This window comes from Passer montanus, unplaced genomic scaffold, assembly GCF_014805655.1.
Source record: "Passer montanus isolate IOZ18808 unplaced genomic scaffold, ASM1480565v1 scaffold10, whole genome shotgun sequence".
Lineage (NCBI taxonomy): Eukaryota > Metazoa > Chordata > Aves > Passeriformes > Passeridae > Passer > Passer montanus.
This window is the reverse complement of record NW_024356505.1, coordinates 587,559-612,994: the sequence shown is the minus strand read 5'-3', so window position 1 is coordinate 612,994 and position 25,436 is coordinate 587,559. Positions and strand designations below refer to the sequence as shown.

General features: G+C 40.4%; 1 protein-coding gene across 8 annotated transcripts in view; it reads left to right on the top strand.

Annotated features, from left to right (window-relative positions):
• FYCO1 (FYVE and coiled-coil domain autophagy adaptor 1) overlaps positions 1 to 25,436 on the top strand; it is a 45,799-nt gene that overhangs the window by 5,667 nt on the left and 14,696 nt on the right. For 6 of the 8 annotated variants that reach the window (XM_039712160.1, XM_039712206.1, XM_039712215.1 and 3 more), the window contains exons 2-14: positions 4,112 to 4,288; positions 5,764 to 5,870; positions 6,982 to 7,107; positions 10,280 to 10,386; positions 11,241 to 11,384; positions 12,140 to 12,233; positions 12,630 to 15,260; positions 16,056 to 16,148; positions 17,173 to 17,291; positions 18,180 to 18,347; positions 18,937 to 19,086; positions 20,481 to 20,686; positions 21,029 to 21,173. In XM_039712160.1, coding sequence (XP_039568094.1) covers positions 4,234 to 4,288; positions 5,764 to 5,870; positions 6,982 to 7,107; positions 10,280 to 10,386; positions 11,241 to 11,384; positions 12,140 to 12,233; positions 12,630 to 15,260; positions 16,056 to 16,148; positions 17,173 to 17,291; positions 18,180 to 18,347; positions 18,937 to 19,086; positions 20,481 to 20,686; positions 21,029 to 21,173 — 4,145 coding nt within the window. In that variant the 5' untranslated portion in view covers positions 4,112 to 4,233. Of the gene's footprint in view, positions 1 to 3,749; positions 4,001 to 4,111; positions 4,289 to 5,763; positions 5,871 to 6,981; positions 7,108 to 10,279; positions 10,387 to 11,240; positions 11,385 to 12,139; positions 12,234 to 12,629; positions 15,261 to 16,055; positions 16,149 to 17,172; positions 17,292 to 18,179; positions 18,348 to 18,936; positions 19,087 to 20,480; positions 20,687 to 21,028; positions 21,174 to 25,436 lie in introns of those variants that run through there. The other 2 variants (XM_039712189.1, XM_039712179.1) reach the window with 2 other exon arrangements.

The following is a 25,436-nucleotide window of genomic DNA, read 5'->3' as shown; positions in this document are numbered from 1 at the left end:
GCCCTTGTTTGGAACAACTAGATCAGAGTAATCATATTAACAAGAAATATTTCCGTCAGCAGTGGAAAGTAGTGGATCTTGGTTTCCAATGAATATTTTTTGCAAATCTGATTTACTCTTTATCTGAATTACACCAAGTCTGTAGTGTGAGCTCTGCTCTTACTGCACACTGAAAACACATTGGGGTGGGGAGTGGATTCTCTGGTATCAGGCTATAACACAGAGGTCTCACGGTAGCATTTTTAACAGTGCAGAGGCACTCTGCTCAGGGACATCCTCCCTGCTTCCTGTTTTCATTGCACATGGAGAAATAATATTTTGAAGATGGCTACCTTCTGTCAAGGTTGGTTAAAACTGACCAATTGATAAAAAATAAAGAGCTAGCTTTTGGAGATGCAGACATGATGTAAAAAAAAAAAAAGAGGATAGATGCATTTTATAGAATCAGATTAAATATAGGTCATTGTAGCTACTTCATTAACCAGTTTAATTACAGTCATTATACTTTGTTGCCTGTTTTATGTGTGTCTCACTCCCCTTCAGGTAAATCTTTCCTTTTCCTGTATGTGGGCTATTTCCTTTCTGCTTCTTTCTTTAATCTCCAGGATATCCTCCTCTATAAAGAAGATTGCCACCCCCACACTAGCACTTATGCCAGCAGGGAAGGCAGGAACCACCTTCAGAGATCAGCAGGCACGGCCCAGGAGTTCGAGGAGGCACTGGTGGCATGGCCTGTCTTGCCTCCTCTGTGCCAGGTCCTTAGTGTAGCTGTGCTGGTGTCATTGCAGCTCAGCAGTTCTGGGCAAGTTAGTGCCACCAACCTTAACCCAGAGCTGTTATATAAGAGGTAACAATGCATCATCTGAAAAGCTCTCGACCCACAGCAGGTCACTTGTGCCTGAGGAATGTATCATGTTGTTTTCACAAAGCAAATGTTTACAGGTATTATAGTAGGATAGGAAATGCTGGAGGAACAGGGAATTCTGGAGGAACTAAAGAATTTTGGGCAAAATGTTCTGTGATCAGGAAGGACTAGATCAGGTGTTTATAGAAGCTCTTCTATTTTGAAACCTTGGGAAACCAGGTAAGATACATTGTCAACTTTCTTTGCCATAGAAAATGAGAGCTCTCCACCTTTCTGTGGTATGAACTGTGTTTTCTAAGAACCCCTCTGGAAGCACCATGGAGGGGAGAAGAACCTTTCTCCCCATTTTGTAGAGGAGAAAGCAAGTAGAAGTTTCAGCACATTTGCCCTATGTCATAGTCCAGGTCAAAAGATGCCCTTCACCTCTGGGAAGAGAAGGGGATAAATGCATAAGTCATCTGTGGGAGCGGAAGCAAGGAAGGGGGAAGCTGTGAGACTTTGCTCCAGGTATTAAGGGGTGACAGGGAGTAGGCAGAGGACTGGGCTGTGCAGCTTCATGGCCAGCACCATGGAGGGGAGAAGAGCCTTTCTCCCCATTTTGTAGAGGAGAAAGCAAGTAGAAGTTTCAGCACATTTGCCCTATGTCATAGTCCAGGTCAAAAGATGCCCTTCACCTCTGGGAAGAGAAGGGGATAAATGCATGTGTCATCTGTGGGAGCTGAAGCAAAGAAGGGGGAAGCTGTGAGACCTTGCTCCAGGTATTAAGGACAGGGAGTAGGCAGAGGAGTGGGCTGTGCAGCTTCATGGCTCCAGCTGAGTTGTGGTTTCTTTTCAGGGTTCTCACATTCTACCTAGGAGATCCAAACAGGAGTAAAGATGTGTATCTTGGGCTGCTTTGGCACAGCAAGGTCAACCCACTGGGAGCACAGAGCCTTTTCTTGCCCTGTGCCACTGAGCTGTTGTGCACCCAGTAGTCATTTATTTGTGGCTTCTGGGCGTACACATTGATTTAAGTAGTGCTAATGGGGCTGGGGAAACTCTGAACAGCCCTAGTCCTCTTCCAGTGAATGTCTGCCTGTGCACCCTGCTGGGAACTAGCACTTGACAAGGTTCCAAGTTGTCCCTGGCTGCCATAAAATGCCCAGTGTCCCACTCCCTGCTGGTTATTGCAGAATAAAGGCTCAATTCCCACCTTCCTACTCTCTCTGTAGATGCAGTTGGTCTGGTCACTGTTTTCCTGGCGTGCCTCTTCCAAAACCTTTATGTCTCTGGAGCCTTGAATGGGAGCTTATTCTGGCCTTTGGGAAGCACAGGCAGGACCCTTGATGGTCCTTGCTCCTTTGTGTGAGGAAAAGGTTTGGACACACTTTTGGCTTCTAAAACCTTTATGTCTCTGGAGCCTTGAATGGGAGCTTATTCTGGCCTTTGGGAAGCACAGGCAGGACCCCCTTGATGGTCCTTGCTCTTTTCCCTCTTTGTGTGGGGAAAAGGTTTGGACACACTTTTTGGCTTCTCTTGCCCACAGTGCACAATCTTCACACTTCAGCTCCTTTCTGTAACAGTTGCCAAGCTGAACGGATAGGCTGATATTACTGTGAGTGCTTAGCAAAGGAAACATTGACTCGCTGAGTTTGTTACTCTTGCTTTTTTCAGTAGTACCAAAACTCAGCAAGTCGCCAAGAGGTGTGGTACTTTGTATGGTCTCTGGGTAGCATCGAGACAGGAATCTTGGGTATGTTACATTGTTGATTTCAGGTAAAAAATTGTGTTTGGCAGTACAGGTCTGGTGGTCTGTGCTGTTCTGGTCTTCTGTCTCTGAAGCAACCGGTTGTGGTGGGGATTTTGCCAGCAAAAGCCTTTCCCCAGACAACACACAATCCAATAACACTTGTGTCATAACATAACAACTAACGTCAAAACATGGAAATGGAAATTAGCATGTGACAAAGCACAGGTATGCAGAGAAACTCAGGAGCAAGCCTAGGTTCAGCCTTCTCTTTACACTTAATGTTCTTCTGTCTATATGGCTTTGTTAATGTTTGCTTTGTTTCAAACAGAAAAGAATACAGGATCATGTTGGGATCACTACCAAGCAATACGTTAATACGTAGGGTAGGAAGGATGATCTGTTTGATTAATTCAGACACCTACTTCAGCCATGCCAATGTAGCTCTTTTGGGAGAGAAAGAATGGAAAGAGAAAGGAGATATAATAATGTGACCTAATCACATTAGATTCAAAAGTTTGTAAGATTTTAATTACAGCTTAATTTAATTGTAGTTCAGCTTAAATCATAACAAAAGCACTGATGTGCAACAGCAATTTTTCTAAAGATTCAGTACTTTGGGTATTGTCTTTGCTTGAAGCTTTGGCTGTACCTCTGCAGATGAATTCTGAACAACCTTTGAAGAGGATGCTTAGTATAAGTTCCTTATGTGGTTTCTATGTGGCTTTTTTCTTTGAATGATTGTTCCCAGATTAGCATTGGAAAGATTGCATCCCCAGGCATGGTTGTTTTAGTAAAGTGTTTGAGCCTTTTAATTAATTTTACCTTAAGAAAGATTTTATGTGAGTGCCAAGTATAACTTATCCTAAGCAAAGAAGGTGGTGCAAGGTATGTTGATCCAGCCTGGGATGCTGTAACAGAGCTTAAAATAAAGTGGTGTCATCTTACATATGTAGGGAACAGTGGGTTCTGAGAAGGGATTGAGAGGAGCTCCTTGTGCTAAAATCATGCTCCAGTACTAAATATTTAAATAGTTCTTGTCATTAAAAATATGCTCCAATGTCAGAGAGTCAAGCATGCATCATTTTTTGACTCCTTGGCTCTGTGTCTTTTAAGTCCTTCTGAAATAGAAAAGTTGTCTATCTTTTTACTCTACAGCCTGTAGGGAAGATCTGGCAGAGGGTTTGGGAGAGAAAATCACATGTCATTGGAACCTTCCTCAGCGTCACAAGATAGACTGAGTGAAATGCCAGCCAGAGCTGAGCTGTACTACCAACTGTGTTGTAACTCCAGCCAGAGAAAATTGCTCTCTGAGGTTTGCTTGATTGTTTTGAAAGATATAACTAAAGAAAAAACTGAAATGGAAAGTGAAAAGTAGAAGAAAACATTAAGGAGATTCCTGGAAAAGGGTTGGCCTTGGAATTCATTACTCAACAGGATCTAAAATGCCAAAGCGCCTCTTTTCTACTTGTTTGAGCTGATAAAGACTTTCATTTTATTTTTGACTTTTACCATTTCAGGTGTCACAGAGAAAAATAATCAGCGTCACCCCAATGGTCTTCAAGGATATGAACTCTGCAGTTTTTATCTAGATGGATGAAAAGGTTAACAGCCCAGGAGGGGAGTTCCTTTTGTTTCCAAGATGGCAGCAACGAGTGGTGAAAGCCAGCTGCAGCGGATTATCAGAGACTTGCAAGGTACACTGAGTGCCATGCTGACAGATCCGTTCTGGAGGCTGGACTGCATCGTCCAGGGTTTAGATAACAGAGAGCAGGAGTTGTGTTTTCAATTGTGTAACTTTTTCCTGCAGCTTTGTAGCAACATAATTCAAGGTGTGCAATGTGACTGATTTTTGTTTTTTTGTGAAACAAGTGCTGTAACTCCTGCATGACACTGAATTCTTAAATTCTGTAAATTTAAACATATAAGAGAAAAAAATAAGTTTTACAGTTTAAAGAAAGGGGTGTGTGAGGTGTGCATTGTGAACTAGTACTTCATCAGCATGCATAGAGCTGTGCTGCTACAAGACTTCTTGTGAAGTAAGGAGAAAGGGCCTAAAACTCAGTCTTCCTTAATGGGAAGCTGATGTGTTGTTAATATGGGAAGGGGAAAAGCCAGTAGGCCAAACCTAGCTGGGAAAGGAGACTCAGATGAAGGGTGCTGGAGAATTACACCTGCTGTTCTTGAAGTAGCCAACTTGATTTAAACAGTTCTGTTGCAGGCAGAATTGGTATCAGAGTCATAACAGTTTTTCTGCTCTCTTGCTGTCCTAATCAGCTGCCTATCCCAAGATTCTGATATTTTTCCTTTTAATTTTTATTAAATAAAAAGTATATGCACCAAAGCTGAAAATCTATATCTTCCTGTAACATAAAAAAGATCTATGTGACTACTAACAAGAAATTTTAATTTGCAAAGGGTTATTGAGTGGGACTGGGAGAAAAAGCTCACTCAGTCACCTGAAATAAATATAAGACCAAGGGGAAAGCAAGCAAGCTCAAAATCAGTAATTTCTGATGCTGAGAAGTACATTCTTTTGGGGCTAGAGTGCCCACGGGGGACAATAAAGTGTATTTTGACTTGAGATTTCCTTACCCAATATGGGTGTACATTTCAGGGAAGAGGAGTTGCTGTATGCTTATTTTTTATGTAAATTTTTTTTCGTTTGTGTTTGTAACCAGCACAAGCTGAACCTTCCTGAATAAAGCATGGAGAAGATAAATGTGCTGACTGAATGACTGTTCTCGTGTTACTCATCCCCTTTAGCAGATTACATGCTTTGTCCTTTCTAATCAGAATTCTGTTTGTCCTGTGGCAATACCTTAATGTGCACATGAGACAGCAAAAAGTTATTTCTCTTCCCTCTGCTGAGGTAGCAATTAGCAATTGTCTTGTTAGCAGGTTTTGCTAAGTGTCAGAAGTGCTAGGTGTGTTTTTAAGAAGAAATAATCCATACAACAGATTGACACGGTTTGAACTGCTGTTTTCTTATAGGTGGTCTCAAATTGCAGGCTTATCAGTTATTTTTTCATACTGTTGTTAAGACATTTCAGCTACAAGAAAATGAGTCCGCATGCAGAGTGTCCATGAAGAAAGCATTTATTTTGTTGTTTATGGATTCAGTGCTAGATGTCCTTTGCATTAGTTAACTATTTTGGTTCTTGTTTTAAAGATGCAGTGACTGAATTAAGTAAAGAATTTAAAGAAGGAGGTGAACCAATCACAGATGACAGTGTCAACTTGCAAAAATTCTCCTACAAGCTTGAGTACCTCTTACAGGTAAAATATTTGTGTGATTTGTGATCCACCAGCAAAGCTCAGCCTTATTTTCTCTTGCTGACTCTTCAGTATGTGGAGTTTAACTCAAATAACCATATGACCAAATATCATACCATATAACACAAATAACCAAATATCCAGCTGAGTCTCTCTTTCTATTTTATTTTGGTGTGTGTAATAAGATGACTGAAATATGCGCTGCCTATTATATTTATTTCAAGTGAAAATAAATGTAATCAAAAGGCAGTGCTGGAAGACTTGAGGAATGTAAGGTATTTATTGATCTGAAAGATCTGAGCTTGATTTTAAAGATGTACCTTGCTAAATTATCCTGAAAAAACTGTGGCAATGATATCTTGATATTTGAATGAAAAATAAATACTGGATGTGAGTAATTTGAAGAATTTTCAGCAATTTCACTTTGGAAAGGTTTTTTTTTATTGTATGGCAGGCTTAAGGCAAAAGGCTGATTTTTAATCTGGGGTGCTGCTTTTTGTCCACCCTTAAGGTTTAAGTAAAAGAGGACACTGCTGGAAAAACTGAAATTCAGTTTGCATAGTAATCATGCCACTGATTGCAACAAATGCTAATTTGCAACCAGTGCTAATCTAATCTTAATCTAGGCAAGGGAGTTTTAATGGGGTTGCAGAGCAGAAACTGGAAGATCCTTTGGGATTTGAATGGTCCAAGGTGCAGTCCATACCCTTGCTGCATTGCTGCTCTGAACATGATTTAGCTAGGGCAGGTTTTTTGGTACATACGTGTGTGCTACTGCCACACTTAATTGCAGGTCTCTCAGCAACTGGTTGTTAGTGCCTTGCTCTTGAACAGCTGCTGAATCTGCTGCCAGTCTTGGTGTCAGGAGTTTTGAATGGATGTCTGTATTTTAAAGAGACCCAGAACATTATTATCTCATACTGTCAGTTAAGTAGCTTTTGTAACTGCTGGATTGCATCAGTACAGGTCACTGTCTCTTTGCTTTGTGAATGCATTGGCTAAAGCTAAGAGGAGTGATGAAAGCACACGCTGCAGGGAGAGGATTCCAAGTAGCTATATATAAGTATATTTCTATTTAAATTTTGCTTATTGTATTTTGTTTTCCTGGTTTAAGTTTGACCAGAAAGAAAAAAGCACATTGCTGGGGAACAGAAAAGACTACTGGGATTATTTCTGTGACTGTCTGGCAAAAATCAAAGGAGCTAATGATGGAATCCGCTTTGTCAAGTCTATTACAGAAGTAAGTATGTCAGTTAAGCATCAGAATATGTGGTTTATGTTTAGCCATGTTTGTTCAGAGAGCAGTAACAACAAACCAAAAAAATACACTGCTTTTAACATATAACAAAAAAAATTGGGGATTTTTTATTCTAATTTTCATGTGAAGTATAAAAATTCAAGATGACTTCTTTTTACTTGGGCACTAAATTATGTAGGATTCAAAATTCTGATTCCTGTTTCACAGACCACTTACACAAGTGAGTGGACCTGTTTGTCTCTGGTTGTGCCCTGCGTTTTCATAAACTTAATGCTATTTTCTCTAAAAATAAATGAAAAATTAAGTCAAGGGTAGTGCATGCCATCTTCAGCGAAGCTTACAGCAGGATCTGACTCCAAGTATAAGATGAAAGGTTCACCATATTTGACTTTTGTTAAGATTTTTTAAACTGGTCCATAGAGTTGAGGACTGACTGAGAGCAACAATTTCATCTTCTGTCTGAACTCTGTTCCTCTGTGTGAAATAGCATGATGAAATTATTAGGGATGATTGTCATTATTCCCTGGAGTAAGCTGTCAGGAACAGCACAAAAAGCCTTGTTCCTGTTAGATTTAGATTAGTAATAAAAGCTTAATCTTGTAAAAACCATGTTATGTCTTCAGCTCAATGCGTGGGTGAAATAAAAGCTGTGAGAAGCTTTCTGTGTTGATCCTGTCTGAGTCTTTAGAATTGTTTGAAGAAGATTTTCCTAGTGGGTAGAAGAGGCAGTGGTGGGGTGATTGCAGATTTCTCTGCAAAGGTGGCTGTACTGTAGTGTTCAGCAGTCTGTTGCCTTTGGTATCACCTGCATATTGCCACATGTAAAGACTGCTCCACTTTTTCCTTCTTCACTATTTCTGGCTGTTAAATTGTTAGCACAGTGTCAGAAATTATAGTTTGGAAGCAGGATATTTTCTACTTCAATTTATGTACAGCCATAGAAATTAGCTTGTGGAAGGCTTCTTTAATCTTTATAAAATTGTGGTTTAGAAATACAAACTCCTAAAAAAGGAAACAGTGATCTGTTTTGGGTAATTGAGCTGGCAGATTTGGGCCCAGAAATTAAATGACACATGGCGAAAATGTATGTTTGTTATTCCCCTTCATTACAGGTAGAAATCAGCAACAAATTTTTGAACCTGGCTGGATAGAATATGAAGGTTTCCAAATGTCTTTATTTGCTTACGGAACAAACAAACAAGGTTTGACTTTCAAACCTGGAAATGAACCAAAAAGAAAGAGTAATAGCAGTTAACTTAAAGAACAGTCAAACATTCAACAGCATAAATGCCTCCTCTGCTCTGCTTGCAGTGCTTCTAATATTAGGGTGTATGATATGCTAGAGAGGTGGAGCAAGGAAGCAAATAAGAACACCCTGGAAGCTGTTATCTGTTAATTAAGCAGAGGGCCTTATTCTTGAGAGCAGTAGGTGAGCAGTGAGTTCTGGTTGTTCCCCTTTCCCTTTCCAAAGGTGATTACACTGAATACACATCTTTCCAAATCTTTACAGCCATACACTGCACCTTAGCTACAATGTTTGCTATCAGCATGGAAATAGTGTCCATTCCAAACACTCTGCCTTCCTGATTTCTAGAAGGGCTCCAGCAGGAGGTGGCATGGTTTTGTTTCCTTTAGCTACTTGTAGCTGCATATATGTAAATATTTTCCTCTAGTTCTCATAATGTATGTTTTTTCTGGTCTCTCCAGTATCACAATTTAAATTGATAAACCAATGGGTGTAAGGATAGGATTAATTCTGTGGCTTCCAGGGTTTGTTTTTTTTTTTTTTGACAGTTCTTAAGATATTCACTAAATATGACTAGTTAGGAAAAATCACTTGTAAGCCTCTATGCACAGGGTAGGGATAGTATCTCCCTGAAGAAATGTTCAGATATCTGCAGGGTGAATGAGGGTGAAAACCAAGTAGTAAATTAAATTTGCTGTTTCTGGGATACTTAGTGCTTAGGGACTCTGGTATTTTGCACTTTGTGTCCTGTAGAATTCAAACCAAAAATCAGTAAAAAGTGTTGCTTTCGTTGCTTCACATTTCATTCAGGTTCCATTTATAAGGAACATTTTTGTATGTAGTGGGTTACTGAACTAAATGAAGAGCCTGTGTTACTTCACAGTAAAAGCCCAGTAACAGCAAAAACAGGGAAGCTGAGGGTATTGCTCTCACTTCAGCACAGTGGAATGCTAATCGCTGGGAAAGAAAGCTTGTGTGGCCTTTGAGCCTTCTTTCACATTAACCTTTCAAACAAAGTTTACAGTAACCTACTAACTTGTGCCTCAGTCTCTCTATTATTTGTCTTGGCTTCTATTTTAAACACATAAATGTGTTTGCTTTGTGTAGATGAACAGTTAGGTGAGAAATTCTTTCATCACACTCCTTTTCCATTTCTAAATTGATCACTGACTTTGGTGGAAAGAAGAAACACCACTATTCGGTGTTTCACTATTTTGCAGGACAGAAAATGGTTCAGATGTAAAAACAAAATATTGATTTTTCAAGTCAATAGCTATAAAAATTCAGTACTGAGCTTTGTGATCCCCCTTATGTTGATTTAACAGCTGTCTTCATAAAAAGATCCATTAATTTTGGCCATGCAGCTGTTCTTGGTCTGAAGAATGAATTATATTTTAATCAACTTAATGGCTAAGTATTAAGAAAGGCTTTTTGTATTTTGTGTGGTTACTGTGTCCATGGGCATGTATATTTGTATATGTGTACATCTTTGTTCTATTACTTAATCTTTCCTAAAGCTCTTCCAGCTGTGGCCATACACATCTTCAGTAACTTAAGCTGTCACTTCTGTCTTGGCTGGGCATATTGAGATTTGCCCTATATTTTGAATTGTCTTTAGCTTAGTCTATGCTCAGGTACTCAATATATTAGATGATTCATGGGTCCTGTGGTGCCTTTTATATGTTTATAAAGTGAACAACAGCCAGCTGTAGAAACAAATCCATCATTCTGAAAAGATTCCACACAACGACACTTAGGAAAAGTTCTCACTGGCTTCCTTTATAACTTTTTCCTTTACAGTGGCTTATTGTGAGTATTTTTGTGTTGCTTTGTAGGCTGTTCTGGCCATGTCTCTACATGATCACAAATGATACTTAACTTTCTTTTCTTGTGGTTTCTCCCCTCAAGCTACGAACCTCTCTTGGAAAAGGAAGAGCATTTCTTCGTTATTCCCTGGTTCACCAAAGGCTGGCAGACACCTTGCAGCAATGTTTTATGAACACCAAAGTCACCAGGTGAATAGCAAAGTGCTTTTTTAGCTAATGGTGTTTGCTTCATGTGATCAAGCAACATCACCTCGTACTTATTGAAAGAAATTGAAATGCTTCCAATTGTTTGGCTTAGAGAGCTGGTAATAGGATATGAAGGATCATAGACCTTTTGGCCTGGGTCACTGGTTCATACCTATCTTGGGCTTGTAAAGACTGAAAGTTATTACAGCTTAATATAAGTGGAGTGGGTTGTGCTGATGCTTCTGTACGTCAGTTTCAAAGGTGATATATTTGTGAGTATTGAAGATCCTGGGTTTGATAGGCTATTCATCATGAGAGAGGATTAATTTGGACGTGTTGCACAAAGCCCCAGAAAGCATTTACGTATATCTGTGGATGGTCACACAAAGGGCCAAACTTGCCCTTGGCCAGGAAATTCTGAAGATATTTTGTATTTGGTTGAAGGGACACTGCTAGGGCTTTAAGAAAAAGCCACCTGTTTTCACAATGTATGGATGCTGCTTTTTGTTCCTCATTTTTGATGTATTAAATATATGCTTTAGTAACTGTGTGATTATCCAGTGTATTGCAAATATTTTGTATTGTCAGTGATTTGCCCAAGCACTAGAGGAAAAAATATTTTGTGCAGGGATTCCTTTAAAGATATTTATGTGGAATTAATTAAATTTGTTTCATTTCTTTGACATTGAAGAGATGGAATATTGTTTGGTGGGTCTGATTGTTTTCATTTGTGTTTAAAATACTGTATCATAGGTTTTCTGTGGTGGAGTGCATAATGATGTAGGGGGTTTTGTGTAAAAGAAACTGCTGCTTCCCTTTTGCCTATGAATGAGTATTCTCTTTTGTTTGTTTTCAAGTGACTGGTACTACGCAAGAAGTCCATTTCTGAATTCCAAAATGAGTTCTGACATTGTGGGTCAACTCTATGAGCTCACTGATGTTCAGTTTGACTTGGCATCACGAGGCTATGATTTAGATGCTGCTTGGCCAACATTTGCCAGGTAAGATGGAAACACATTGTGATTTTGTATTAACAAGTACATAAAACACCTGCTTGCTAAAGTATCTGTAAAAGCTTCTGCTTTTGTGGGTAGGAACACTTATGTTTGAGTAGGTATATGCTTTTTCCATGTAATTAATCCATGAGCACATTGTCCTGTTTCTCCTTCAGTATACTGAGCACCAGGGATCAGAGAATGTGCTTTGTAAATAGGGCACTTCTAGTAGCTGCAGTTTAGGCCCAAATCCCAAGCTATTCCTCATCCATGCATACACAAGAAGAAACCTTCTTAGCTTCCTCTGTTTCAAGAGCTGAGACATGTAGTGGCTGCACAGCCAAGCAGTGTGCTTCACTTGCAGCCACGTGATCCCACCTACAAATGCTACACCACCTACAAGTGGGGGATAACAAAAGCTACCAGGTCTGGTCCAGAGCCTTTTGTATCAATGGACCCTTTGCTGCCATCCTCTGGTTGAGCTGCCACCATACAGCGATACAATTCCTTAGAGCAAGGCTGTGTTGGTTTTTGTGGATGAGAGAAGTGACAGCTACTGGCCCCATCACCTTTTATAGATGCCTTGGCTATCCCTATCTTATTTTTCATCAACTTAAGTGGTTGCTGGCCGAGACTGCAGGTGCAGTTATGTCCTTTTTTATGTGGTAGTTACCACTAGATAAATCTTACATGTGCAAGTAGAAAGACGTATATATGTGCTTACACTTACCTTAGATGTTGTTTCTCTGTGTGATAAACAGGAGGACTCTGTCCTCACTTGGATCTTCAGCATATTTATGGAAGCCCCCAAGTCGCAGTTCCAGCATGAGCAGTTTAGTGAGCAATTATTTGCAGGTAAGCAAATTGTAAATAAATGTTTTTATATTTATAGGTCCTTGGTTGACATAGTTTCAGAGAACTTTTATGATGATTATGAGTCTTATAATCTAAACTGCAAAAAGCATTTTAAATTAAAAGTAAAGGGAATTGTCTGTCAGCTGCTTCAACTTAACATACAAATCTTGTAATAGAAAAAAATATGTTCATAAGACTACCTGCAGACAGGCATGTTTTCATTTATCTTTTGGGAAAACAAGCCTCATTTCCTACAAACTGAAATCTTGTAGTGCTATGAAGGCAGCACAATGTCACTGTACATTAAGAACCTGAATTTGCTCTCATTTGAATACACATTTAAATGAATGCTTAATTCTGCTTAAACTTTCTGATTTTCCCCTTCTTTTCATTTAGGCACAAGAGTTTCCTTCCAGCCCTGATGTAAATAACTCACTAAATGTTGAACACCTTGAGGGCTATGAAGAGATGCGTTTAGAACTTGACCAGGCTGAGCTGAGGCAGAGGGAACTTCAAGATCGTATTCACCAGCTAGAAATTGAAAACCAGGAGCTCCAGGCAGCTGTCAGCCTTCAAAAGGAACAAGTACTGGTAGAAAAGGAGAAGAGCAATAACTACAGTGAGGAGAACTCCCGGCTGACAAAGATGATCACAGAGTTACAGAAGCAGTGTGAGGTCTCACACTCCACTCAGAGCACTGTCCATGACCTGCAGAAGTGCCTACAGTCACTGGAACTGAGTGCAGCAGAGCAGCAGAAGGAACACTCAACAAAGGTGGAGCAGCTGTTGACCAGCAAGGAAGATTGTGCCTCAAAATTGCAGGTTTCGAATCAGGAGCTGGAGACCTCTAGGGCTTTGATTGCTGTGAAGGATATGTGCATTGATGAGCTCAAAGCCAAGCTGAGTTCCACAGAACAGAAGAACCTCAACCTCCTTGCAAAAGTTGATGCTGCCTTGGATGAAAAGGGACAGCAAGCCACAGCCCAGTATGATTCTGCCCTACAAATACGGGCACTGTTAGAGAAGCTTCAGGAGATGGAAAAGGAAAAGGCAGATATGCAAAGACTCAATGCTGAACATGCATCTCAGCTGAAGGCAGCAAGGGAGGAGCTGCTGCTGAAAGAACAGGCACAGAAGGAACTGGAATCCAGATACAGTAGCCTCACTGCTAACTCCAAAGAAGAGAGTGAAAAGCTGTCTGGGAGCCTGGAGACCATGGCAAAGGAAAAGGATGCACTTCAGGAGGCCCTGACTCTGAAAGGAAAGGAGATGGCTGAGCTGCAGACCCAGGTAATGGGGTCGCTGGCTCAAGTGGGTTCACTGGAAAAAAGTCTTGAGGAAGCCAGGAAGGAAAAAGAGAAACTTGAGGAGGAGTATGGTAGGAGAGAAGGAGCACTGAAGCAGGAAGCCCAGTCACGAGCAGAGCAACTTGAACTACAGGAGGGTCGCTTAACAAAGGTGAGTCAGACTGTGTGTAGCCTTCAGGAGCAAAACCAGAAACTCATGTCTGAGAAGGAGCATCTCAGGCAGAAAATCAAGGAGCTGGAGGAGCAGATGGAGCAGCAAAACTCTGCAGTGAGTGAATTGGAAGAGGAGAGCAGGAAACTGAAAGCAGAGAATGAGAATTTGCAGCAGTCTAAGAAGAAAATGGAAGAGAAGCTGAAAAATCTGGAAGCTTCTAAAGCTTCCCTAGAAGCTGATGTAGCTAGGTTGAGAGCCTCTGAGAAACAACTTCAGAGTGAGATAGATGATGCCCTGGTGTCAGTTGATGAAAAAGAGAAGAAGCTCCGGAGTGAGAACAAACAGCTGGATGAAGACTTGCAGAATGCCAGGAGGCAAAGCCAAATTGTAGAGGAGAGGCTGCAGGCTCTGCACTCAGAATATGAAGAACTAAAGCAAAGAGAAGAGACCTTCAAGGAGTCTTTTGCCTCACTTGAAGCACAGCTGAAGAGTGCCAAACAGCATAGTTTACAAATGGAAAAAAGCTTGGACACCTTGAAGGAAAGCAAAGAGTGTCTCCAGTCACAGCTCACACAGAAGGAAGCAGAACTTCAGGGCATGGAGAGCCAATGTCAGCAGCTAAGAGCAGAAGCTGAAAGACACAGGAAGAAAGCAGAGACTCTTGAGATAGAAAAGCTCAGTGTAGAAAAGACATGCCTTCATCAGACAAAACTTATAGAATCTCTCACATCAGAAAAGGAATCAGTGGAAAAACAGCAACTACAGCAGGCAGCGTCCCTGGAGAAGGAGGCAAAAGAGCTGGCCTTCAGACTGACCATGAGTGAAGAGCAGCTGGAGGTCAACAGAGGTGAAGTGTCCAGACTGCAGGCAGAAGTCCTTGATCTGCGAGTCAAGCTTCAGCAGGCCACTGATGAGAGAGAGAGGATGAGAGGTGAGCTGGAAGTCACTGAGACTGTCTTGAGTGAGCAGAAGACGCTTGTCCAGCAGCTGAAAGAGCAGAATGAGTCTCTCAACAGAAATCATGTGCAAGAACTGGTACAATGTAAAGAAAGGGAAGAAAAGCTGAAAAAAGAGCATGAGAGAACAGCCCATCAAAAAGCTGAGCTGGAAAATAATTTGATGAACCTAAGGGAAGAGCTGTCTAAGGTTAAGCGGTATTTGGAAAATGCTAGAGTGGAAAATGAAGAAAATAAAGATCTCCTCCACAGGACCAACACTGATATGGCTGAACTTGGTATTCAGATTTGTGCCTTGACCTCTGAAAAGGTGGATGCAGAAGAGCAGTTGGCCCAGGCCACAGAAAGGTTCAAAGAACTGGAAGAACAGGCAGCAGAGCAACAGGAGAAGCTGAAACTTGATGTCTCTAATCTCAGAGAGGAGAACAAGAGCCTGCAAGAGAAATTAGAGGAGGCTCAAATGTGTGCTGCAACTGTCCCAGGTCTGCAATTGCAGCTGGAGACAATAAAGAAACAGGCACAGAGTTTCCAAGAGACCAGCCAAGAAGAGCTGTCTGCAATAAAATTTCAAATGAGCACAGAGATTCTAAATTATCAGACAAAATTCAAGGTAAATTAATGTAATTATTATAGCTGAGGGAGCTGCTTTACCATCTGCTACAGCAATTACTGCATGAAATCCTAAGGTTTGTGTGGGTCAGGCTCTGAGACTAACATGCAACCTGCCTTAGCCTGGGAATGTGAAAATATCTCTGTGCTCATGACCTAGACCTATCTAAAGTAAAAGGGTGATGATTTCTTACATTGGAGGTGAAGGTGGTATCTGCTGTCCCTCTGGTCACAGCTGTGGTTGATTCCTTTTTTGGTAGGAACATTTCAAGACCTGTTCCTCACACCTATAACACTGCTTCTTCTAAGAACTGATTTTGATGAAAGAAAACTTAGACTGAGACCAGGTGCTTTTGCATTTAATTCCCTCATGTGTTCTTGCTTTCAGCTGCTCAAGGTAGCAGCTGGGAAGATCAAAGTGTTGCTTCAAAAAAAGCATGAGTCAGCCCTGTGTATATGAAACAGCACACCTAAAGGCTGAAGATTTCACTGTGTTTGCTTTGCCATTCTGATAAAATGTCTAAGATTTGTGGTTGATCAGAGGCTTATGCCACTGCATGTGTTTGACCTTTTTGTTGAGAATTGCAACAGCCAATGCAAAGTAACAGCAAAACACAGTCAATGTGCCACCATAAAGTGAGTTTGCTTGATTCTGAGAGTGTCTTTTGGCAGCCAGCAGCGCTGCATTTATCCCCTGCATGGCAGCAAGAGCACTCATAATTCACAGCTGGGAATTTTGTAGGTGAAGGGGTGGCCACTGGAGGATTATTAACTACTGGCTCAATCTCTCTGCCAGGCTGTCAGTGAGGAGTGTGGGAAAGTAAGAGAGCAACTTGAGGAGCAGAAGCGACAACAGCATGCAGCGGAGGAAGCGATTACGGAGTTACAAGTAGGTGCTTGATCTGAATTAAAACCAGAGGTGTTTGTGTCAGCAGGCATTAGTGTCACAGCTGGGAAGGTGAGCAGCATTTCTGATGACTGGCTGTGAGTCTGAGAATGCCCCTGTATAAATACAGGTGCTACAGACAAAATACTGGGCAGCTGACAGCCACTGAAACAGAGATTTTGAAAAGCATGGTATCACTTAGGATTTGTCCTGCCTTGAAAGCTGGTCAGGTTTTATGTAAGACCTGGCTGTGTGTTCTCTTCTTAAATGGGGGTGCGGTATAAGATGTCTTTTTATTAGGCCCTGCACTCCCATACAGCCACATGTGTAGATCCATCTATTTGCAGGCTGCAAAGGGCACAGAATTAGAGAATTAATGTGGCTGAGAAATAGCCCAGCCAGAAAAAAACCATAATTTTTTTGCAATAAGTTTATCAAACGGTTGAGTTAGAAGGGTCACACTGATTTGTAAGGAATCCAGAAGGAAGAAAGTTAACATTACTGGATGTGGCCTTGCCTGCTAGGAGAAATACATACCTTTAGATGCTATTAGCTATGTGCCCTGAGGACTCCAAGTTTGGTAGACTTCTCTGGAGAATCTAGCTGTGAAAGAAGTTGGGTTGTTTTCAATTGTCCTTCATATTCCATATGGGCTTTAATAAACAACATTTTCCTTCTATTTAATTTTTCTCTTTTGAAGCTTTTAGGTGGTGAAAAAGCTTTCAGGGTGTATTCTTTTGCCATTGTTTTTGAGAGATTTTTCTTGATAAGGAGGCAAAACTTCAACTGACATGGACTAACAAGAATCACAGGCTTAACATTTAGCGTGTATCCCTTATTCAGTGTGACAGAAGTAATCAGTCACTAGTACACAACTAATTACTGCCTGCTTATACAATAATATCTTAATTGGTCATTTGGCTGTAGCTGATTCTTTTAAAACATTGTTAGCTGTCTTGGTGATTGTCCAATGCATGGTAAAATCTTGTTTTTATATATAAGGAAATACAGTAATTCATTTTACTAGGCTGCAAACACGAGTTTGTGTAGAAAACTGGATGAAGCAAGAGAGCAGCTGTCAGAATCAGAATCTGCTCGGCTGCAGAAGGAAGAGGAAGTGACTTCTCTTAGAGAACTCTTGGAAAGGTGAGAGTTTGGATTTTTTACAGAAGCTATTAATTTGTAGGCCAAGGAGGGGGACAATAATCAAAACATATTGAAAATCACCATGGTTTATGAAGTACCATATGTCACAGGGTTTATATAGAACAAAGAGCTCATGGGCACTGGCAGGGAATATCAGATTGACACTTCACAGGAGAAACATGGAAATTATGAGCACACATGCATGAATCCATTAACAATAATGTATTGTTAATTTAGCTGATATAAATTAATGAAAGACATTTTTATAACCTCTTTTTACCTTATAGGTTAAGCACAAAATTAAAATAATATTGGGGATCTTTGTAAGGAATTGAAAATTTGTACTTTTGGACAGTTTCTTTTTTTCTTCCTCTTTGTGAAGTTTGAGGGAATCAGTTAGAATTATCTGAATGGGACCACATCCTGCCTGTCTTTGTCAGGTTTCTTATCAGCTTTAATAATCTAAACTCAGGATGTGTTTTCAAAGTCTGTAACATGCGTGGTGTGGATAATCTGGCAGTCAGAAATAGATCTTCATGAGGCGTGGGCTCACACAGAGTCTAATAGGTTAACCAAAGCCTATGTATTTTTATACATTTGTGCTGATATCATATGTATTATTTCTAGTTGGTAGCCATCATAAGCTTTCCTATAAGTGGGGCAGCCAAGAAATTGCTGGTTGCTGGCTGTGTTCACTAGATAATGGATCTATGTGCATTTTCAGTGATGCAGAAAACTGGGGAGATTCTGTCTAGCTCTAAAAAATATGCACACTGAGAAAATTTCACTGAAACTACCTGTTTATCAGGGTGGAAGAGCCCTTTCAAAGGGAGGACTTGAATTTACAAAAACTAAAAATGATTCATAATTGCCTTTGTATTTGATCAGGATCCAAAAAGAAGCTGATGAAGCAAAAGAGAAGATCCTGGATTACACTGAGAAGCTCAGCAAGGTGGCAGCAGACAAAGATAGCAGTGACCAGAAGTTATTTGCTGAGCTGGATGACCTGACAAGAACAAAGCAGTTCCTTGAAGAACGTTTGATAGAACTTATCAGGTTGGCATCAAAATAAAATGCATGCAGAAATTAAAATCCTTGCTTAGGATGTTCAGAGATCCAGGTTTATATTCCCAAATTGAAGATACAAGTAAATTCATTAGCAATTGAAATTTTGCATTTCCATAATACAGTCAAAAAATGTAACTCAATAATATCTCCTTAATTTGCTGTCTTTTTGTTTTAAAAAAATATGTGTACGCAGAAATTAAAATCCTTGCTTAGGATGTTCAGAGATCCAGGCTTATATTCCCAAATTGAAGATACAAGGCCAAATTCATTAGCAGTTGAAATTTTGCATTTCCATAATACAGTCCAAAAATGTAACACTCAATGATATTTCCTTATTTTGCTGTCTTTTTGTTTTAAAAAATATGTAGTTCTCTGCATGGCATGTGTTCTTCTCCCTGTCTTTGCAGAAACTTCAGTAGGTTTTTTGATCTATCTTTGAAAGCTCCTCAGAATTTTAGAAGCAAAGGAATTTTTACTGTGAACCTTTCACCAGCATTCCAGTTGAGGTTAGTTAGCAATAAACCAACACTGTGACAACTTTCATGTGTTTTTCTTTCTTTTAACTGTGTCACTGCAGAGATAAGGATGCTTTGTGGCAAAAGTCTGATGCTCTGGAGTTCCAGCAGAAGCTTAGTGCAGAGCAGAGGTGGCAGGGGGACACAGAAGTCAATCACTGTCTGGACTGCCAGAGAGAGTTCTCATGGATGGTGCGCCGACACCACTGCAGGTCAGTTGTTGAACTTATTGCACTGTTCAAAAGTAAAACTCAGTATGGTTGTCTATGTGAAGAAAATATTTCTGGATGTTCACAGTGCAGTGATCAAAATTGTTGATACATGACATTGTAGAGGCTGAAAGGACACATGAGCTTACAAGGGCATAAGACATTGGAAAGAATGTTCCTTGACATGTATTAAGACAAAGATCTGGATGCATCTCTGACTTGGGGAGTCTGTTAGTTTCTCATTTCTGGAAACAAAGATAATCACACCCTGTCTAGTATGTGTTTTTGAAGGACTGTGCACTGCTCTGTTCTTTCTTTACACAATATTCACTAAGATGGCTTTGCTGCTGTGGTGGAAGTATTCCAGAACAAGTTTCAACATACTGTGCAATTATAAATTTGTTTACTTACACTAGGTGTGTTCAGAGATAATTAACTATTGCAGCATAATCTTTTTTTTTAAGTGGATATTAAATTATTTCCCCTACAGTTAGTTATCCAATCTAGATTTATTAAAAAGTATTTAAATGGATACATTTCAGGGTCCTAGTGATATGTTTGGTTTGGCTCTTTAGTGTTCCTTAGCCTCATGACCTGATTTCTCATGTAAAGAAAGAAGGAAGCATGAAACTGCTTCCATTTCACGTGAATGTAAACAACATTCTATAGGGATTAGTGAATCATGAAGTCATTTTGGCTAACAGCTTCCAAATTACTCATTTCTGCTAAGATCTCTGAAAGCTGCCTGTGTCTTCACCCAGTTAGGATTTAAATTATTAAGAAAAACAAAACCATTAAAATTTCCTAAGTAGCAGTTATCCCTGATGGGTGCTTTAATTCATGAAAATCTCAGCATCCTCATTAAAAAGTTGACAAGTTTAATACTGCGAGTCTTCAGAGTGGAGAGGGCAGGAGGAATGAATGTACATATATGTGTCCAATATTGGATTTTTTTCCTTTCTGAAAGGAAGAGGGGTCATGTATTTTTAAAGTCCTTAAATCAAATCAAGTTTTGTTCTACCTGTCTGTGAGATTTGACCTGTGTAGTATTAAGTTCAGTTTCTTCTTACATGCTTAATATAAATATTATTTATTTGCATTGTATATTTGTGGACATTTGATTGTCTAATATTTTTTTTGTATTTTTAGTTTTTTCTGTTTTACCTGTTTATTAAGGTAGCAAAGTGTGAATGTGAATTTCTGTCCTGTGCTTGTCAAGAAGACTTGCTTCATGTCATAAAGGAGTGTGGTCTGTTATGAGTTCTGACAGTGGGTGTAGGTTTCATGCTTTTGCAGAAAACAAGACCATTGTGAGACAGCCCCAGCCTCTGTCACAGAGATATGTTCCGGCTGTGTGTGGTACTTTTCTAACACCTTTGGTTTTGAATCATTTCTAGAATGTGTGGCCGCATTTTCTGCTACTACTGCTGCAACAACTACATGGTGACAAAGCCTGGTGGAAAAAAGGAGCGTTGCTGCAGAGCTTGCTTTAATAAGCCTAGAGTCATTGTGGACAGTACAGATGACTCTGGATCCAGTGCCAACCAGGAAGGATCACCAGCTTCATTGGAATCACCTGTGTCACCAGCTGAGAGGGCTTTTGGTTAGTTTATTGTTTGCATGCTGTGGAGAAATAAGTACGGTTCTTCGACAGTCTCCAGGAAACCACACGGCCACCTCCTGCTCCAATGACTTGCAGGAGGTCATGGAGTGTTTTCAGGGTGGGACTGACCCTGTCTTTGAATTTAATTGATATTGAGAGAAACATTAAAGTATTAAATGAGTGTCAGTCAGACAAGGTTTTCCATTAGTTCTAATAGTTATCTAATGCTTCTGCAAATGAAGAGGAATGGCCCAGACTTCCCTCTTAAGGGTTTTGGTTGTTTGTTTTCCAGACAACCAGCTAATAGTGTTCATGTTTCTTCTCATGGTTTTTTTGGCACAGTTGCAAATGAAGATTCTAAACCACCAGATGATGCAGCTTTTGATATAATCACTGATGAGGAGCTGTGCCAAGTGCAGGAATCAGACTCTCTCCACAATGAAAGTCAGATGGAAAGAGACTCTCTGGATCAAAGTGTGACAGATCTGTGAGTAAACAGTACTTCTCAAAGAGGGGACTCTTTGGGATTGGCTTTAGAATGTTCTTTTTCTCCCATTCAAGGAGAGTAGTCAACCTCTGTGGAAAGTGAAGACCTCTGTTCCTAGGCCACGTGTTCAGTAGAACAACACAAGATCATTTTCGTCTGTTTGCACAGTCAGCATTCAATCTAGTAAATCTAAACCACTCCATGCTCTCTCTCCACCTGCTTCACCACAACACAGGGGAGTAGTCCCAGCTCTGTGCTGTCATCAGGCCAGCTGTCACCATTAAAGTCAGCATTCAGGCTCTCTGTGTCTGCAGACTTCCTTACTACCTTAGAAATGACAGCTTACAGAAAAGAACAATTGTGTAGCTACATCTGGCACAAGTTTGTTCTTTTCTTTTTGAAGAAAATGGGAGTGAGTGCAGATTTCAGTAATATTTTAATATTTAATTCTTCCTAAATTTCCAAAGAAAAGGATTTAAGGCCATCTGAATGTCCAAATACTTGGTTTGCAAATAACATTGTAGTATTATAGTTTAATTTGTATCTGTTTTTTAGGCAAAATATTGTTTTACTATTGTTCAGATATTTTCAAATGTTTTACAAAAATTCTGTTCTTTAAAATATATTGTCTTTTGTGAAAAAACAAAAAGAGAAATTTCACCTAAATTATGTGCTTGTTTTGCTTCCAAGCAGAAAAAATAGACAGGATAAATCTAAATGCTGAACTGAAAATAGTCACAGAGTAAATAATCTGCTGCTGAGAAAGCAGACCTAGACTCTTTTGCACCCAACAGACACATTTCCGGTATAAACCACAATGACTTGCAGTTTGGGTTGAAGACAGACAGTACAGACTTGTTTATTTGGTAAAAAGAGTTTTCAAAATTCTACATACTTGTTTCTTGGTAAATACCTTCAATATTTTCTACCTACTCTGTAGACAGTTAACACTGACAGTGTATTCCAGCTTATCATGTGCTGGGCAGACATGAATGAACTGAGCTTCACAGTGCCCTTGTGAATTTAGTATTGCCTTTGTTTTTCAAAAGGACAGTTTGTGGAGGAGAATTTTTGTTTGTTTGTTTTATGAAGAAAAAAGTGAAGCTTTTAAAAGTACTACTTCTTTTAATTCATGCTATCTGCGGGAGGTATATTACAGGTGGGTTAGCTCTGGAGAAAGCAACAAGGAGATGAGAAATAAGTGCGGGTCACCATTTGTTTTAATTCAAGATTGGTCTAAATTAATCTTGTCTGACAAAGTATTCAGGCAGGAAGGAAGGATTGCCACTAACAAGAGGATACTATTGTTGAAGAGCACCCATGGAACAACTTACTTACACCATGTAAACTTTTGAAGGTTGTCCAGCTTCCCTTGTTGTCAGATTATAAGCAGGAGAGCCAGGAAATAGTGCTTTACCCTCTGTTCCTTTTTGTTAGCACTTTCAGTAGCAGGTGGGTGAGTCCTACTGGGGCTGTACTTTGAACTTGAGACATTCTTTGCAGAGAACACAAATGACACCTGCCCTTTCCCATGACACCTGTAATGTTTGGAAAGCTCAGGCTTAGTAGCCTGAGCACTGGAGAGGAAAATGGCCTTCTTGCATTGCAGATGACTTGTTGATTGTGGGTTTGTGTTATGAGTGAGATCTAGAAACTGATACGTGGGTCAGATGATGGTGCGGTGCCTGTGGTGGTGTTAAAGAAAAACAGCAGGGCTCAGTACTGATTGTGACAGCACACAGGTCTTCTCACTTGTTTCTGTGGTGAGGCGTACATGTGTGCTCAAAGCTTGTGTACCCAAAGTTTGAGTGTCACTTAGCACAGGAAGGAACAGGAAGTGCAGCATGAGATACTTGGGTTGTTTGTGAGTAAATGTGCCAGAGCCAGTGTATTTATTGTCTGCTGACCCTCTGTCCTATCTTTGACAGCAGCCCTTGAGAGATGTTCTGAAAACTTTCCACAGTGTTTTCTCCCACAGTTCAAGGACCTGCAGTTCAGTGACTTTCTGAGCTACTGATTTGATTGCTGCAGATTGCTTCCTTGTACTGGGCTGACCACCTTGAACTTCATAGAGACTTATAATCTTTATTCTTTCTAAAGTGTCCAGCTAAATGTGGCCTGATTTCTAGGTGGAAACTTCACATAGTCTCCACTGGCATTCCAATACTGTTCTCTTTGCATTAAATTGAATATTTGGAGGAGAATTTGCTTAGATATAGTGTCTGCGGAACACACAAATGATCCAAGATTGTGGTTGCTAGATGCAGTTCTGAGGAAGGCATACAAATAAGTCAGTTTTCAGGCTAAACTTCTTTATTGAGATCTGCTGAAAATAATCCAAGCTATTTTGGTTTTGCCAGAGATTTGAACCAGCTGGTGGAGCTTTAAAAGTGATGGAGAGGGAAGAGAAGAAGATCTGCAACTGACATGCTCTGTTGACATAGTTTCTTATGATCTCTCCCTCTGGCTGACAGCAGAGTTTTTCACACTGACCACACCTGGAATACTAGGTGTGAGTCCTGTCTGGACTAAAAATGCAAGTTGGTTCTCAAAGCAGTGAATTATCTTAAGGGACATTTCCTGTTCCTATTTGTCCCCCCTTTTGTGCCTACTGTACTTTTACTCTATTTTTCACTTGGTGTCTTAGTCCTGTCACTGTTGTTCTTTCCTTGAAGTGACATGAAACAATTACAACAAAATTATTTAATCACACAAATCTTGAGTCTGCCTTTATTGGTACAGGTCAGTTGTGAATCAATTAAAACTCATCTTAGTCATCAACTGCAGAGGTGTGTGGCAGAATAATGAGAGATAATTGTACCAACATAACTCTGGCTGATCTTGAAGTAGCTATTTCCTAAAGGTGAGGATTAAGCTGCAGTTTCTTCATCCTTTCAGGCTTGTTACGTGTGTTTGGACCAACCAGATTAAAATCTTGAATGTGAGAAGCTGAGATTAATTGTACAATTGTGATACATCCTGCTACTTCAAGGCACGTGGGTTTTCTTTTGAAGTGTTGTATTTTTGAACTCTTATTTCTAAAGTGCATTTGCATATTGTTCTATAAAACAAAGGGCCTCAGGATAAACCAGTGCACTGCGTTTCCATTTTTATGTGTTGTAGGCATAACATGCCTGTAATAAATGTTGCAGCAGTAAAATCAAGATCATAGACAGCAGAAGAGTGAAAAAACCCCAAAGTATCCACTAGCCTGGTACAGGAGCAAAGTTTATTCACACGTGGGTAGTGGTAGAAAGAATATCTCAGCCTGTCTGCATCGTGGTTGCCTTGGTTTGGATTGTTTTTTTTCTTGGTGACTCATAACACTCTTTGCTGACCTAATTACAACTCGCGTGGCTGGGCAGGGTGCAGTGCAGCTGAAAGGGGGAAGTGAATGTGGTCTGAAGCACTCCCTGCCCTGTGCAGAACCAGCCAGGAAGGAGAGGGGACAGGAGCACCTCTTGCCACCCTGTGCTGGCAAAGCCTGCATTGCAGCTGTGTGTTGAGATGGCACCTTTCCACATGCAGTCACGCCACATTGATTTTAGGTTTGTTTTTAAGGATATTTCACTGTGGGAGAAACAAGAAATTGTGGAGTAAGGAAAGGGTTGCCCCAGGAGCTGTTTCCTAAAGGCAAAACTGGTGAGATGGGCAAACTGCTGCCAAAAAGGGTCAGGTTCCTCTGAGCTGCAGTGCTCTGATAGGAAGGCCTGGGTATTTATAGGGAATGAAGGAACATCCAGAGAGTATGGTTTTTGCAAGAATGGTTTGAAGCAGTTAAAATTGGCATTTCAAAGGTGTAATGCAAAGGACTTTGACCCTTTAGGCCACACCCAACCCTGCCTTTATTGCAAGCAGCCCACAGCTGTGTAAAGTCCTCCCTTTGCTCCTCTGCAACATCCCTTCTTTCTTTTCCCTGTTCCAGTGTCCACACCTGCTCTACTACTTTATGCAAGCGCTTTTGCACACTCTTCTGCCCCCTGCACATCTTTTTCCCTCCAACTGGGAGGTGAAAAGACTAGAGGTGGAAAGGGAGAACTGGTGGAACAAAGTTGGAAAACAGCCAAGGAGTATGCAGTCTAATGACAAGGGAACCAAGGTGCCAGGAAAAACAGACTGGAAAGATGTCATGATGCAAAGAATGTGTGGAGAATCAGGGTGTGAGAGTTTGCATCTACAGAAACACTGCTCAGTGTTGGAGCCCATGTGTGTGTGATATGATATTCCTGGTGTTCACAAGGGGCCTGGTAATCTGGCAACATG